Source organism: Pristiophorus japonicus, chromosome 8 (genome assembly GCF_044704955.1).
Source record: "Pristiophorus japonicus isolate sPriJap1 chromosome 8, sPriJap1.hap1, whole genome shotgun sequence".
NCBI lineage: Eukaryota > Metazoa > Chordata > Chondrichthyes > Pristiophoridae > Pristiophorus > Pristiophorus japonicus.
Genome location: NC_091984.1, coordinates 75,887,253 through 75,905,215, shown reverse-complemented (window position 1 = coordinate 75,905,215; position 17,963 = coordinate 75,887,253). Strand labels below are relative to the sequence as shown.

General features: G+C 45.8%; 1 protein-coding gene across 2 annotated transcripts in view; it reads left to right on the top strand.

Annotated features, from left to right (window-relative positions):
* The window catches only part of fggy (FGGY carbohydrate kinase domain containing), a 521,756-nt gene that overhangs the window by 86,992 nt on the left and 416,801 nt on the right, over window positions 1-17,963 (top strand). For both annotated transcript variants that reach the window (XM_070886941.1, XM_070886940.1), the window contains exon 5: window positions 1,965-2,053. In XM_070886941.1, coding sequence (XP_070743042.1) covers window positions 1,965-2,053 — 89 coding nt within the window. The remainder of the gene's footprint in view (window positions 1-1,964; window positions 2,054-17,963) is intronic.

Genomic DNA, 17,963 nt, shown 5'->3' with positions numbered 1-17,963 from the left:
GCGTTATTTTAAATTGTGTTGGTTGTTGAGCATTGTGTAGTGTCACGGAATGATAAACTATGGGTTTGCACTTATCATTTGTAATGTGCAGCATTTCCAATCTCAGAGTGCTGTCATGGAGACATGATGAGTGCTGATCACTGAATCTTCTTTTATGCACATCTAGGTAATTGTGCATGGGGTAGTATCGACAAAGGTTGGGAACAGGACTGCAATCTGTCCTTTAAACTGGGAATAATGAATGGCACAAGGAGATTCCAGCAGAGGGGAAAAAGAAAATTCTTCCAGCGTTGGGTTAGTTTCCACTTAGGATTTATTGGGGCAGTCCAGGTTAATACAGTCCCCATAATATTTCACTCATGGTTGCATTTGGAATAACATCAGCTGGAAAATACAGAATCTTGCAGAGTGATTACAATATTGAAAAACATCATGGGCTAAACTTTCCTTTCATTTTCGGTGGGTTCTCGCCGATTTTCTTGGCGGTACAGCTGTTTTTCCGCCCGGCGAAAGTTTCCCCCTTAGCTTTTTAACGGTATCGCCCAAATCTGAAAATGCCCGCTGGGACCAAACCGCTGATAAAATCACCAGGGCGTAAGTTTGGTCTCAACGGAAGCCCGTCCACATCGCCGAGGGAACTGCCCTGTGAAAGCTGCTCAAACAGAGCTGTAGGTGAGTACTGTGCAAAGAAAGGTAAGTTAAAGGTTCTTTATATTTTTTTAAGTTTTAAAACAGCGATTATGTGTTAAAGTGTATTGGGAATGTTTTTTAACTTTTTATTTTTTATTTTTAGTGAATATTCTTTTAGAAAGTTTTTCCCCCTCCATAGGCCCAACCATAGCCTCGGACGAAATTTCCCATTAACTGCTGAAAAAACAGCCGAGAATAATGGTGCAAGGCCCATTTTCTCGCCGGGCGATTAATTTTAACTAGTTTTAACTTTAAAGTGTAAATTTTCACCAGCGTTACTTACCAAACGTTAGCGGTTTTTCTGAGCGGGCAATTAGGCATTGAGGGGTTCTCAGGAAAGTCTATCCCCATAACTTTAAAACACTATCAAATTCTAAGGCCCCAATATTGGTGATCTTACCGCCTGCTGCCGCCGACTGCTGCCGAGTTTTGCTGCCGTTTTCCTCTCTTCGCCATTTTCCACTTGGGCTGGAGTGAGCAGGAGGGGAGTACCGCTGAGAACCGCCCACTGACGTCCTATGGCGTAAGTGACCTCCCGCCCGCGGAGATGCCAGACTGGTGCGGGCGGGAGTCGGCAGGAGTCCGCGCCAGCAGGGAGAAGGACCACTGCATGGAGGCAGGTCCACCCGCGATGCAAGAAAAGGTTAGAGAACATCTTTGAAACATTTTTTTTACAGCGACTTACCTGGATGGGGACCCCTGAAGGTGTTCCAATGGGTTTTTTTTGGTAATGTTTTTTACTTTTCAGGTCTTCCACCCTCCCTCGGCCCGACTCCATCCTTGGCGGCATTTGGGCGGCAAGCTCATTTGCCGGTGAGATTGAGAGCTCCTGCCCGCTGCTGCTCAGATTGACGGCGTAAGCCGTTATTTGGCCAACGGGCGGTACTGCCACCTCTTTTAGAGGAATCTTTCAGGCAAAGTACCACCCGGTCTCTCGGCGGCCTTGCAGCTCATGAAAACCGGGGCCTTATACTTTTACAATGTATTCTTTTGAAAATGAAAGCTCATTTTTTAGGATATGAATTGTGATGTAGCAGCTTTACAAATTGGATTTTTAATTGTGAACTATTGTACCAACAAATATACACAGCTTTAAACTCAGATTAAATTCAAATGCAACACTTAAAAAAAATAGTGTGATACTTGGCTTTAAATGTTTTGTGCAGTCACAATTAAAATCAAAGAAACAAAATATCTTATAAGTACCACATGAAAAGAATATTTGCTTGTTTTTGGAATGACACTGTGTTAACTGTGTTGTTTGAACTTGCCAGAAACTGCGAAGCATTTGCTGGGAAAAAGCTGGTCATTTCTTTGATCTCGCTGATTTTCTATCTTGGAAAGCCACAGGTGCAACTACAAGGTATTTGTTTACATAAAGTCTAGTATTGCTGCAATAAGGACTGTTCATTACTGCAGTGGGAGTCTTCTGGGAGAAGTAAATCATGTCAAAATGGTTGGGGGGTGTTGCAGATGTAATTTTGGCAACCTTCCATTCGGACTTTCTGATACTGAGCCAGCAGATGAGATCATCTTGGAGCTTAAGAGGATAAGCAAATCCTGGACAATGTGTCTTAATTTGACAAAGTAAAGACTGTTTGATGAGACAGTCTTCATAAATTCTCTCGTGGGGTGAGGAGTGGGGGCAGAGTTTGCAGGTGATATTGTGGATTGGACCCATAATATGAAAGAGAGCTGCTGTTCTCTTGGCTGACATTTGTTAACTCCCCCTTTCCACTGCCTGGCATGACTCAGTGTGTCTGCACTCTCAGTAAAATAGTGGTTTCATGTGAAATATGAGAGGCATATGCAGTTTTCTATTTCAAGAAAATGATCTCAAGGAGTGAATGTGTTTCTGTTAGCTGTTGTACACAGACCCAGGATGAAGCAGTTTAATGTTGGAAAGATGAGTGCAAACAACCATAGTTGTCAGTCGCCATATGTAATGTTACCTTCTGAGAAAACTAAATAGTAACTGCCACAAAAGGTTTGAACAAAAGCAAAACAACCTATTTTTTAAAATTCAGTTGTTGTACACAAGTACTGTATAGAGTATTGCTTGAAACCATTTTACAAGCAAGAAACTGAGTCGAGATAGAATACCTCATGGAATATCAGTAGTAACATACATGAATTTTCTGTTTCACAAATGGGAGATTTTTTAACTTTGAATGGATTTTTTTGCTGCTACTAACTCCATTACAGTTTGGTATGGTTGCTTAAAATGCAACTGTTTTTATGAAAGCTAATAATGCCCAAATATACCGTAAAGTATGTCCTATTCCAGAGCCTTGAGTACAAAATCTAGGCTGACACTCCAGTGCAGTACTGAGGGAGTGCTGCCCTGTCGGAGGTGCCGGCTTCAGATGAAACATTAAACCATGGCCCCTTATGCCTTCTCAGGTGGACGTTAAAGATCCCATACCATTATTCGAAGAAGAGCAGGGGAGTTCTACAATGTGTCCTGGCCAATATTTATCCCTCCACCAACATCACTAAAACAGATTATCTGGTCATTATCACATTGTTTGTGGAACCTTGTTGTGTGCAAATTAGCTGCTGTGTTTCCTACATTACAACAGTGACTACACTTTAAAAGTACTTCATTGACTGTAAAGTGCTTTGGGACATACTGAGGTTGTATAAATGTGAATTCTTTATTTTTTCAACAACAACTTGCATTTATATTGCGCCTTTAACACAATAAAACATTCCAATGTGTTTCACAGGAGCTTTATCAAAAAAATGTATCAGCTGTGGCACAGTTGGTAGCACTCTCGCCTCTAAGTCAGAAGGTTGTGGGTTCAAGTCCTACTCCAGAGACTTGAGCACAAAAATCTAGGCTTTGAGACGACTGGTGGTTATGAAAGGCACTATATAAATGCAAATCTTTCTTTCTTAAAATTTGACTTTGAGCCACATAAGGAGATATTAGGGCAGATAACCAAAAGCTTGGTCAAAGAGGTAGGATTTAAGGAGCGTCTTAAAGGAGGAAGGAGAGGTAGAGAGGCAGAGAGGATTAGGGAGGGAATTCCAGAACTTATGGTCTTGGCAGCTAAAGACGCAGCCGGCAATGGTGGAGCGATTAAAATTGGGGATGCACAAGAGGCCAGAATTGGAGTTACTGCTTGAAAGTATACATAGCGCATAAAATAATGGGCCCAATTTTGGCCATGACTTGCTCCAATTTTTTTGGAGTAAGTTGGTTTTTCTAGCGTAAGTTAAAAAACGCCATTTTCCTCAATAAATTTGCTCCAGAGTAACTCAGTTAGGTACGATTTTTTTTAGTTGAGTTTTTTTTTTCAAAAGGGGGAGTTCCCAGCCACTTACGGCAGTTTTAGCCATTTATGCCATTTTGGCCAGCTAAAACTTACTCCAAATCGACTTAGGTCAGCGTATATGGCCAGTTTTAAAAAACATTGTGGGCAGTTAAGAATTCGGCGCAGGTTAGTACATTTAAAGCACTACAGTTTCGAGCATCACACCATTTATTCTGATCTATCTTTCTTGAGTCCAAAGTGGATAATCTCAGCCAGGGGAAACAACCTTTCATCTGTTAAATCAACTTAGCTTATAGTTTTTTTTAACTCATTGCTTGATCTAGTTTAAGTTATAGGTAGATTATATGAAATATTTAAATATGTAACATGAACCACTACAAGTATTAAAGCCAAAAAACAGAACCTCCTTCTGCATCAAATTCCCACTTACCAAATTCCCAACTTTTGCACTCCGTTTCTGACAATTCTAAATACATACTGCAGGATATTCCCCACTCACCAGGCGAACATCGGGGCGTCCCTTCGGCCAGGGATAGGGTGCGGCGAACATCGGGGCATCCCTTCGGCCAGGGGTAGGGTGCGGCGAATATCGGGGCATCCCTTCGGCCAGGGATAGGGTGTGGCAAATATCGGGGCATCCCTTCGGCCAGGGATAGGGTGCGGCGAATATCGGGGCATCCCTTCGGCCAGGGATAGGGTGCGGCGAATATCGGGGCATCCCTTCGGCCAGGGATAGGGTGCGGCGAATATCGGGGCGGGCGTCCCTTCGGCCAGGATAGGGTGCAGCGAACATCGGGGCGTCCTTTCGGCCAGGGATAGGGCGCGGCGAACATTAGGGCGTCCCTTCGGCCAAAGATAGGGGCTTCGAGCATCGGGTCCTGCTCACAGCCTGCAGAACATGCTGGGAGGGCAAGGAGCATGCGCACAGACTCCACTGCGCATGCGGACAGCTGCCGGCAGTGTTTTCTGCGCTGGGCTGTTGCTCCACCCCCACTTCACTATCTACGCCACGCTGGGACACCGGAGACTCGGCAGAGCGGGCAGGATGGGGCCACTTTTTTTCGGCGCCATTTTCAGCGCGCAAAGTCGCCGCATTTAGGGTAAGTGCGCCGAAAAAAGGTGTTGGGGAAAATTGGGCCCATAGTTAGATATGTACTGATAGTATTATTGTATGAAATGTACTGTTTTTGTTGCTTCCAAGAAATAAACATTGTAATCAGTTGCACAGAACTTGCTGGTGAAGGTGTCTGTATTGACACAACCAACAGCCAAAAAGAAAAAAAGGTAGAAAATGCTCATGTACCCCATATTATATACTGTATTACAAATAAAGGTACATGGAATGATTAGAATACGTTAATCTCTTCTTGCTTTTTAGATCACAGGTAGAAACTGCTCAAGGTTCACTCGTAGTTATGATGTCATCTGTGCTCCTTGAGATTAGAGCGCATGGTAGCATATCGAAGAACATAAGAACATAAGAAATCGGAGCAGGAGTAGGCCATTTGGCCCTTTGAGCCTGCTTCGCCATTCAATGAGATCATGGCTGATTTCTACCTCAACTCCACTTGCCTGCCCTATCTCTATATCCCTTGATTCCCTTAATATTCAAAAATCTATCGATCTCTGTCTTGAATATACTCAACGACTGTTGTAACAAGTCCCAGCATTGATTTCTGTATTATCCAATTGTTGCTTCATTCTCACTGGAAACTGCCCTACTATTACGTGATTGCTTAATTATTGTCTGTGATACTGCGTGCTTGATGCAGAAGCTGCACTTTTATTGGCAGGAGGGAAAATCCACATATATTCAAAAAAACTAAAAATTAATGCACAAATAATAAAATTATACAGTCAGTTCATCTAAAACCTAAGTCTGATCATCATGTTGCCCATCCATTAAATACAGTTGAGAACTGTTCTATATCACACACTGATTTCTTCTAATTTAAGAAGTCACCATTACAAGATGCTCCCTTTAAATTCTCTAAATATCTATCTAATCATGTGGAATTGTAATTTTAGAGAAACCCTTTTGGCATTCTGATGTGGAATTTTACGAAAGTGACATCACCATCTGATAGTTTGTATTATTTTTGGCTGAATGAAAGTCTCTTCCAGGTTCCAACTACAACTGACGCAGGAGGAGTCCTCCAAAAGAATTTCAACATTTACATGTTGTATTGCGGTTAAGTGCATACTATATTGATTTTGTATTTTAGTAAAAAATAACTAAAGCCTAGAAAACATTGTTAGTGTGCTGTTCATGGGTTATCTGTGGGTTACTAAAACCTTCTGGAAAAAACAACTCCTGCTTGTTTACTCAAGATAAAGCTGTTTGCAGTCTGTGGAATCAAATGTAGCTTTCCTCTCCCACAGCATCTGCTAATGATAAAGCTACTTGCTTATTGATCAACACCTTCAAAAACAGATTACTGATCATTGATATTGTGGGACATTGATGTGTGCAAATTGGGTGCTGTGTTTGCTTACAAAACAAAAATGACTACACTTTAAAAGCAGTTCTTTGGCTGTGAACTGCTTTGAGAAATCCTGAGGACATGAAAAGTGCTATATAAATAAAAGTTAACTACTTGGGGGCGGATTTTCCGGTCTTTTGCGCTCTGTTTTTCACCCTGGAGCGGCAGCAGTGGTGGCAGCGAAGTGTTTTGGGCGGGCGGTCAGCCTCCAGCGCCCCGTAGCGATCTTCGGGTCCGGTTTTGCGGCGGCACAGAGCAACACTACCCAGAAGAGCTGCGCTGGTGTGTAACGCCCCTGGTGGCGACACTGGTGCGGGTTTTGACTTCAGCCCGACCCGTACACCCTGAAGTGTGCTCCGCAGTGAACGCCAGTGAAATCAGGTGGTCCAACGATTCCGACTGCAGAGAGGTAAGTAATCATCATCATCATAGGCGGTCCCTCGAACGAGGATGACTTACTTCCACGAGAGTTCACAGATGTTCCAGTCCTGAACTCCAGTTGAGGGGGTGGAAGATGCCTGTGCGTGATTTTTTTTTTAACATGTGGTGACCATTGCACATCAGCCACCACACAGGCTTGACAGAGCTAGGCCTTTATCCAGTGGCAAGGATTAACCAGGATGACTGGAGGCCTGCTCTGCTGGAGAGACCCAGTGCGCCGGATGACCCACCCAAAAGAGGAAAATAGCTAGGGGAAGGGACTCCCCAGGTCGCGAGTTTCCTTGTCCTCGATTTTGTGGAAGAGTGATGGAGCTGGTAAACTGAGTGGGAATTGGGGGCCCATTCCCCCTCCATTATGCACAAGATGTGCCCCTAGTGGATGCCCACCCACACACAATATTAAAATTAGGTGACCTCCTTTGAGTCTGCATAATTTAGTGGCATCAGGTCAGAGGTCACGAGCAGATACACTCCAACACTAACGTCGGGACATCAGGCTGGTGGAATTTTAGGATGCCCCCAATCTTTTTGACTGTGCCTTCGGGCTCCGACACATCATCAGGTTCACAGTTGCCTCTAGTTAAACATTTTGAGATGCTAAAAGCGTTTTACTGGTCCATGTTATTGCTGCGGGAGTAAAGGGGTAGATTATTCAGCTTATAGGTTTCACCGCCCAAACTAGAGGGAGACAAATGTGCTCAGTAATGTCTCTTGGTGAGGTGCACGTCCCTTCAGGTGATTAGTGGAGTACATCAAGGGGACAGAACGTCTGTTCCCAGGCTACTTCTCACTTGCATGTTTTAAAAGTATTAAACGTGGAAGCAAGGAAATGTCCAGAGACCCCGATGGAATTTTAGCTATGAGGATTTAGCTAGGCTAGGGTTGTTTTCTTTGGAACAGAGGAGGCTGAGGAGAGACCTGATTGAGGTGCATAAAATTATGAGGGGCCTAAATAGAGCAGATAGGAAGGACCTACTTCCCATAGCAGAGAGGTCACTAACCAGGGGGCATAGCTTTAAAGTAATTGGTAGGAGGTTTAGAAGGGAGTTGAGCACTTTTATCACCCAGAGGGTGGTGGGGGTCTGAAACGCGCTGCCTGACAAGGTGGTAGAGGCAGAAACACACACCCCGTTCCAATACTGACCTACCCATCATGGCTGCCAGCTTCATGGTGCGTGAGCCTGGGGAACAGGTCCATCACAGAGCTGTGGACACTGCTGACTGTGTTTAATAGAATAGGTTCCTGTTTAAGCCACAATGCCTTGGACACTTATTTACAGTCAAGTCCTTTTGCCCATTTTGACAATTCTTAAATCTTACCTAGCTATCATCTCCGGAGTAAGGTCAGTATCCTGTTTAACCACTGTGGTGTTGAACAAGCTTCCTTTGGTGATCCAGTAAGTCTTCACAGTCACCTCGTTGAGCAGTAATAGGTTCCTAAAGTAAGTATGATTGTTTTATCTTTTTTTTTTGTGATTTATGTTGTGGTGCCGTGGGCAATGTTTTGGGAATGTTTTTGTGGTATTTTTAGGGTTTTTTTCCTCCCAAGGTATCTCTCGGAGTGCTCCCGGCCCGGCTTTTTAGCTCGGGATTTTCCCATGCTAGCGCCAAGAGAGGTGTACAACGCCTCCTTTAGCGCTGGGCACCCTGACTCAGGGCCCAGCTGCCCAATTTTACTTACTGAGGCGCAAACTGTTCCCGGGCGCATACTTTACTGCCCCACCTCCATTACCACCCCAAAATCATCAAAGCAGAAAATCCAGCCCTTGTATTTGAAATCTGCTTCTGTTTATCGTTCGTGCATAGGTGTAACTTGCCACAACTGTCCACATTAGTCTTCTGCCATCATGTTGGCATTCTTCCGATTTTCCAATTTGGTGGCATAGATTATTGCTTTAATATGAAGGCATCATACGAATTTCCAGAGAAGCTGGTGTTGACCTACATGATTCTATGCTGGTGGTCATGTACAATGCCCACATTGAGACAAAAAGTCCCTTTTAGTTCATATAAGATACAGCATTGTACCCAGGGGCTTGAATGATAACATTGGTGTAGCTGATGACTTACTGGATTTGAGTGCCTAGTGTTCTGTAGAATTGTGATGTCCTTTCATGTTGCTGCTGTTACATAATGATAATAATTAGGAGCAGGAGTAGGCCATAAGGCCCCTCGAGCCTGCTCCGCCATTTAATAAGATCATGGCTGATCTGATCTTGGGCTCAGCTCCATTTCCTTGCCTGTTCCCCATAACCCTTCACTCCCTTATCGCTCAAAAATCTGTCTATCTCCACCTTAAATATATTCAATGACCCAGCCTCCACAGCTCTTTGGGGCAGAGAATTCCACAGATTTACGAATCTTTGAGAGAAGAAATTCCTCCTCATCTCAGTTCTAAATGGGTGACCCCTTATTTTAAACTATGTCCCCTAGTTTTGGAATCCCCCACGAGTGGAAACAGCCTCTCTGCATTACTTTGTCGAGCCCCCTCAGTATCTTATATGATTCAATAAGATCACCTCTCATTCTTCAAAACTCTATTGAGTAGAGGCCCAACCTCCTCATCTGTTCTTCATAAGTCAACCCCCTCATCTCTGGAATCAACCTTGTGAACCTTCTCTGAATTGCCTCCAATGCAAGTATATCCTTCCTTAAATAAGGAGACCAAAACTGTACGCTGTACTCTAGTGGCCCGAAATTGGTTGACACACCGCCTGCAGACCGCCGACATACCACCCAAAATCGCGAAATTCATCCAAAAATACCTACATACCGCCCACATACTGCCCAGCGGAAAATTCATCAGTGACATACTGCCAGGCGGTATGCATACCGTCCGCCCCTGCACACTGCCGACACACCGCTCAAAATTGCAAAATACATCACTTACCACTGACATACTGCAGACCGCCCTGGAAAAGGTGGTTTTAAGTCAGTCTTCAGTTGGTAGTAAGCATCTTTAGCTGTAAAATAAAAATTTTGTCTCTCACCGCCCCCCGCCCCCCCAGTCTCTCCCACACCCCAGTCTCTTCCTCCCCCCACAGCAGCGATCTTACCCCACAGCAGCGATCTCCCCCCCACAGCTGCGATCCCTCCTCCATAGCGATCTTCCCCCCGCAGTGATCCCCTCCCCCTACCGATCTCCCCCCCCCTCCCATTAAGTTTCCCGCTATATATATATAGAAAAAATATCTGAAGAAAAAATCTAAACCTAATGTAAAAGTACAAGTAAATAAAATCTCCAATCAAAATAAATAAGTGCTATTTTGTACAAAGGATTAGTAATGATACCTCCACAGTGATCTCAGGCCGCCCCACAGCCTTTTCAGGCCGACTGTCTCTGTGGACGTTCATCAGTGCCTCTCCGGGGGGCGGAGCTTCGCAGCAGCATGCGTGTGCGCACAACTCGGGAGCCGAAGATTCCCGAGTGAAAAGGACTCACCGCCCGCACACCGCTGGCTGCACTCCGCTCGGCATACCGCCAAGAAAAAAGTCATGAAAATCGCGCACACTCTGCCCCAATGGTACCCGGCGGTATGCAACAACATACCACTGGCATACCGCCGAGAAATGGGCGGACCATTGGTATCGACCAATTTTGGCCCCTAGGTGTGGCCTCACCAATACCATGTACAGTTGTAGCAGGACTTTCCTGCTTTTATACTCCATCCCCCTTGCAATAAAGGCCAACATTCCATTTGCCTTCTTGATTATTTGCTGTACCTGCATACTAATCTTTTGTGTTTCATGCACAAGGACCCCCAGGTCCCTCTGAATTGCAGCATTTTGTAGTTTCTCTCCATTTAAATAATAATTTGCTTTTTTATTTTTCCTGCCAAAATGGATAACCTCACACTTTCCCACATTGTACTCCATCTGCCAATTTTTGCCCACTCACTTAGCCTGTCTATGTCCCTTTGCAGATTTTTTGTGATCTCCTCACAACTTGCTTTCCCACCCATCTTTGTATCATCAGATCTTCCTGAAGGAGGTGTCAAAGGTCTGTTAATACCTCCCCTCTAACCTTTGCCACCTCAAGAATAATTCATCTGTAACCTTTACTGGCAGCAACTGACTGACATTGCAGATGTCCCAGTGCTAGCCAGGAGCGAGCCTAATCGATAAAAATTGACGGTCACAGTGTCTTTGGCCATTGATCGCACAGTACAGATGTTACATATTGTGTGGAAATCTTCCTGAAGGAGGTGTCAAAGGTCTGTTAATACCTCCCTACTAACCTTAGCCTTCTTAGGCACATGTTGTCCATCAATACCAGATATCTGTACTTGATATAGGTGAACTGCTGTGCAATGGAACAATGGGACGTTAAGGTATGCCAAGCATGCCACTTGACAACCGTGACCTCCACAATACATCTCTGGGCAGCAACCAGACCCTCTTTAAATCCTACCTCTAATTAAGCTTTTGATCGGCATCTATTTTTTGCTTACAACTCTATATAAAGTTTTCATATGTTAAAGGTGCTATATAAATGCAATATCATCATCATTGTCACATTGACGTAGAATATTTCAGCAATGTTTTAAATAAACCTCTTACAAGGATCTTTCCAGCAATAACAAGTAAAGTGATTCCCCGCTGATTATCACAGAGAAAACGATTCCCCTTTCCCATGTGCAGATGGACAATTGAAGCATCTTTGAACTCCGAGGGGATCTGCGTGCCATATAGATTGAAATAGTTTGTTGAGCCATTTGACTAAGTAGTTGCAACTGGTTTTGTATATCTAAACTGAGTTAGTATCAAAACCAGGTGCCTTCCCTGTAGAGAACTGAAAGAGGTCATTCGGCCCAGTGTGCCTGTGCCAGGTCTTTGAAAGAGCATTTGAATAGCCTTTGCAGACTCTGAGACAGTAGACTGTCAATGGCAACAATGTTAAACTCCTTACTGTGTTTGGAAAGGCTGGAGACTATTTATATTCTTACATACAGTTGTCTTTCCCTTTAAAAATGCCTTGTGGCCCTTTAAGCCTAATGATGTTTTGGATTTCCTGTCCACCCTCTGCTTGTTGAATTTCTAGTGCCTGACTCAGTCCAGCCTGGGAACTTGCTTTGAATAACAAATGAGGCCTGACTCAGGAAGATCTGGCATGGTTGACTATTCCATTAATTCTGAGGAATGGAACACTTTTCCATTTCAGATACCCAGGGCCCAAAATTGCCCCACTCCTTAAGCTCCATTACTGCCTCTAAGAGCGGATAAGCCTTACCAACCGGGGGCAGACAGATGGGCCGACCCATCCTAAATTGCTCCCGGGCCAGAAACGGATTTCCGCGCCGCCCGTGCTATCGCCCCGTTGGGCACACGCTGACGCCACACCACCCGACGGCGACCCCCTTTCTGCCCCGCGCGGGAAATTGCCCCGTGTGGAATTGCCCTGTGGGAGCGGATCGACCGCTGGTCGGTGCCACTGACAGCTTTACCCTGTGGGAAACTGTGTGTGCCTGGTTGGAGCGTCAAAGGGGAGGGCGCACTGCCGCCATTTAAAAAAAAATTGTCGGCCGACTGCCAGGTCGGCCCGAAAATGGTACCCACTGGTTCAGTCGGGCCACCAACAGGGAGCCCGTCACCCTCTTGGGTACCGGGCCTCTGGCCTGGCCGAAATCCTCCCTGGGGGCCCAGTGGGTGCCACTGAAGTGGCTGCAGAGCTCACAGCAGCCCTCCCCTTTAACATGGTCAACGGGGCACTCATGAGACCACCGGCATTCATCTTGCTCATCCACGACTTCCGCCCCGCCACAGCCGCACTTCACCGCCCCGACACTGGCGGAGGGAAAAAGAGGGCAAAACCGTACAAAATACTATGCCATCGATTGGGGCGAAGGACAATTTCGGCCCCTCAATGTCTGTCAATCGCTCTTGAGTATAACAGCAGAATAAAGCTTTCTGTGCAGCAATAATATGCTTTAACCTCAACCTTAAAGGATTACCTGTACTACACCAGTGTCAGTCGTTCCATTTTTCCCATCAACCATCCTTTGGCCTCTCTAGGAATGGCTGCTAAAGGCTGATATTACGAAATTACAATCCCATTAAAGAGTCACATCCGGGTACGTGATCCCCATAGTTTTCTAATGAGTAATTTAAACCGTGGGGAATGGGGCCCCAAATTACCGATATGAGTTTCTGGTGGGTGAGATTCTGCACTGGGAGCACAATTTCATTTAATCAGGCCAAATTAAGAGCTGAGTTTGTGCTGCTGATACACAGTACTAGAAATATGTTTAATAGAATCATAGGGGCCAAAATCTTTGGGATGTGCAACGGTGCAATTCCGGCGGAATGCTCACTGGAGAGGAGGAAAGTGGTTCTGCTGAGAATAGTGACACATGCTCACTAAGGCCCATATTTTCCTTTATTGGTAATTTTGGCAAAAAGGAAGACATTCAAAAGCAGGAAAGCAAGACAGAAAGCAGTAACAACCTTTTTATATGTTTGTACTGCTGCTCTAAGTCTGGTTTGCATCCGAAAATGAGTTCATGGAAATTAGTGAAAACAAAAAACTTTTTGCTGGTTAAAGCTTATTAAGTTTTTATTAAAAGGCAAATTGAAAACAAACTTGTGTAGAATTATGCTAGCAGGATACAAACAAAATTTGAGTTCTGAACTACTGTACAGAAGTGACATTAGCTTAATTAAAGAAAAGGTTTCTTAGTACCACCACAGCTTTCCAACAGTAAAATGTTTCTGCAGTAAGACAATTTTATAAAATACTTGAAAAGACAAGCGGCGTGAACCTCCACTTTTTTTGCATGCTTAACGCCCACTTACCGGCCATTTTACTGCTGAAATTATGTATAACGCCCATATATCGCCCATTTTGGCACAAAATGGAAACTGACAGGCATTTTTCGGAAACTTATTGTTGAGCGTTACTTTCCCCATGTGCTTAACGGCGGGAAAAAATATTACCGCCCGCCCACTTTTTTTGGGCGGAATCAACAGAATGGGCGAAATCAACGCCCATAATATCGGCCAGCGTTACTTTCCTCACGGAATTAACGCCGAGATTCAATAATACCGCCCACCCACTTTTTTTTGTCGTAAAGAGCACATTTGACGAAACGAACGCCCAGGAGATCACCCACTGTCACTTCCGCCACCTCGCACACATATCGCCCACAATATCGCTCGCCCCAAAAAACGCCCAGAAAAAGTGGAACTGTTTTGATCGAACGCCAGTAGTGTGGCTGGTATTTTTTAAATTGCAGGTTGCTTCATTCAAAAGGCTGCATCAACTTCGGGGGCGTTTGCATTGACTCTGGAGTTCTTCTCAGGTGAAGTGAACATCTCAACAGACATATTTTCAGACTGGACTATTGGGGGTTTACTCCAAGTGTATTTTAGTAAGGAAATCATTGCTTCTGATCAATCGCTATTATACTTTTAATGCAATGGGGCCAGCAAACAATAACTGTGCTTCAGCAGCGCTTCAAATGTCTTGACCACTCAGGAGCGCAGCTACAATACAACCCTGAGCAAGTAGGTAAATTCATGATCGTGTGCTCAATGCTGCACAACCTGGCTATCAGAAGGGGCCAAGAATTGCCAGAAGCCACTGATGCTCCACCTCGGGAGAGAGAGGAAGAGGATGACGAGGGGCTGGACGCTGACCTAGGGCCAGACAATCAGGCTGGCTATGCAACCATGCCCACGACCCCCTCCAGACTGCAGGAAAGGGCTCGTGGTGGCTACATCACAGCAAGATTCTTTGTGAGGAGCTGATATCTGAACGATTTGCCTGAAAAAGCATTGATGTGAGTGACAACGCTGACACACTGCTGTGTGTGTGCAGCTCAGACATCAATGGTGCGCATCATCTTGGTGCCAGTTAAAGTTTACGTTGATTGAAGTTAAGTAGTATTTAACCCTTTCATGTTAAGGAATCACCAGTGTGTAACGGTCCAGCTATCTGAGACAATGCGCAACAAGGTTATGTTCAATAAAAAAAATTTTATACCAACATGGGTCTGAAATCATAAGTATCACAGACAATAACACCCAACCCCCACCCACACCCCACTTTTTCCACCATTAACATCAGTCAAATGTTCAACATGTCCAGCAACACAGAATACAAAGGCAAAGCAGGAGGGTGGTCCCCAGCCCCCATACATTGCAACAAATTGCATACACCCAGATGGAGATATAACACAACCATCACCTGTGGACATGCACCTCACTTTCCTTCCCCCCTCCCCTTCTTCTCCCCACCTCTACCCCTTCCCCTCCTCGCTCCACAGCGACTGGCCGAGGAGCTCCTCAGGCGGTGCCTCATTGGGGGGGTTGAAGGCAGAGGCGGTGGCCGCATGGGTACGGGGGTGGGGGCTGCTGAGGGGGCAACATTCTCTGATGTAGAAGCAGGATCTTGGTCCTTGCTCTTATCTGTCGTTCACAGTGGTGGTGCGGAACTGAGGGGTGGAGTGCCGGGGACCACTGGGAGGCCTGTGTCAGCAGTGTTCCTGGCTATTGCATCCAGGGCCTCTGCCATCCGCGGAATGTACTCGGTCATGGTGGCCAACTGTCGGGATATGCCCCCCAATGCTTCGATGAGCTGGTCATCAATGTCTACAGTCTTCCTGGACAACTGTACCATCTCTCCGCTCTTATGTGGCGCTTGTGGAACAGACCTGTCATGTCCATGAGACCTCCGTGGGGTCGGCACCCTGGGGACTAATGGGGTGCCCTGTGGCGAGGTGCTTGGGGCCGGTACCTCCAGAGTGGAGACGGGAATGACCGGAGGACCACTAGGTGGTCTTGGGATGGAATGGCTTCTGGAGCGTGGCGATGTAGGTTCCTCGAAGTCCGTGCTCTCATCCGTGGAGAACAGATCCAGCGGATTGACGGGCAAGAATCGGAGCTCCTCAGCACCAGATGTAGGATCGTCCGGAGAGTCAGGCCCCGCGCCCCCACCTTCTGGCCTCTGTGGTCTTGCCTGGGGCCGCGCTGTTGGCTGAGCTGCAAAACACAAATGAGGTTATTAGAGGAGAAGGGAGTGCTAGGGTCACAAGGTGAGTCCAGTGCTACACACAGCATATGCACGACAAAAGTACCACAGCTATCAAAATCATCACAGACATCACATTTCATGACCATCAAAACATTTGCATTGCAATGATTTTCATTAGGCCATTATTATTTCTATGACAATTTTAGAAATCATCTATCATATATGATTGATTGGACATGAGTGGGTGTGGCATCTATTGACTTTACATGACGCAATGGTGTAAGCTTTACTCAAGTGGCATCACTTCAGGGTCGCAGATGCGTCCGTGACTGTCCGGGTGTGCTTTCCCACGAGTGCGAGCACCCGCTTCTCCGTCTCAGTGCTGTCGCTGGGGACTGGTGGTCCCCCACCCGTTAGCCTCTGCACGGACCTCATCGTCGATAGTTTCTTCTATACGTGACAGGACGACATGGCATGAGATCATTGCGTGATATCATTGCTAGGTATTGTCACAGAGACTGATACAACACATAACCGACAGATGTAATCATGATTATTATGAAAATTATCATTCTTTACCGAAAAATGTGCACCGTGACCGCAGGCTTTGAGTAAAACATTTGCCGATAGTCACTCACGACTGTTACAAATCAAATTATATAAATGCATAAGTACATGTAAATTAATGTAATACTTACTCTTGCGGATCCCACAAGGTCGTTCCATCGTTTGCGGCATTGGTTGCTCTGACGAACCTTGTAGGCCGTCGACGAGACCACCTATGCTATTTTGGTCCATATCCTCCGGTAGGCCTTTGGGGTGGGCTTCCCACGCCCTCCCTGTGTCAAATCACCCCAGCGTATCTCGACCTGCATTTGCCTCGTCCGAGAACCTCCTGGCTCTTTTGTGTCCTCCAATGTGCTACTCTCCCACCTCACTGCTCTCTCCAGCGTCAGTCTGCATATCGTGCTGTGATGCCTCCCCCTCTCCATTTTAGGTCAAATTCGGGCAAATATGTGGCTGGTAACAGCTAATTTTTGTTTCCCTACTTGCTGTGAATCTCTAAAGTCTCCCTCCTTCCTCCCAAAGCAGCCACACCACATTCAGCCGTGCCTTCAGTCCCTCTGAGCTCCCTCTCTCTCTGTCTCCTCTTCTGCGCATGTCATGATGACCCTTGACCTCCTGACTCGCGGGAATTGATTGTTGCCATGCCGTTGCTAAGGACGGCCGCACTTTACGGCAGAAGGTCAAAAAATTTAACGCTGCCGCCCATTTCATATCGCTCGTGGTAACGTCCATTTTAAAAAATGGAGACTAGGTGCTTTGAGAATGAGCGAGAAGCCGACGATCTGAAAACCCTTTTTTACTGCCCATGCCGGAAATAATGCCCATTTTTGGGCGATAAGCACCAAAGTGTAGAATCTAGCCCAATGAAGGTAATGTTCTGCACATCGATTTGAGGCGGGAAGTCTCATCCAACGCAAATTGGAAAATTGCAGGGAAGCTATTGTGTTCCTAACACAGATGAGGCTGCACACAGGGAGGTTAAAGTAACAGTGACCTCAGTCTTTAATAAGATACTCCAGAGTGAGGAACAGGCCTTAGGGGCCGGCTTATATACAATGCTCCAAAGGGATGCTGGGATCCCTTGGGACTTCAGAGGATGAGCTCCCTGGTGGCAGAACATGGGAGTGCATGCTTTACAGATACACAACATCACTCCCCGCCACCAGAGTCAAAGTGAAAACTATTTACAAGGTGAGGCGGTCGGGATCCTTTCTTTCCCTGGTGGTACAACTGTCTGTTCTGGTGTGTTGGCTGTGCCCTCGCAGGGCTGGCGTGTTCTTGGCCGTGCAGGGCTGCTGGGTGAGCCTGGGCTGTTGGGCGTGATAGAAACATAGACATAGAAACATAGAAAATAGGTGCAGGAGTAGGCCATTCGGCCCTTCTAGCCTGCACCGCCATTCAATGAGTTCATGGCTGAACATGCAACTTCAGTACCCCATTCCTGCTTTCTCACCATACCCCTTGATTCCCCTAGTAGTAAGGACTTCATCTAACTCCTTTTTGAATATATTCAGTGAACTGGCCTCAACA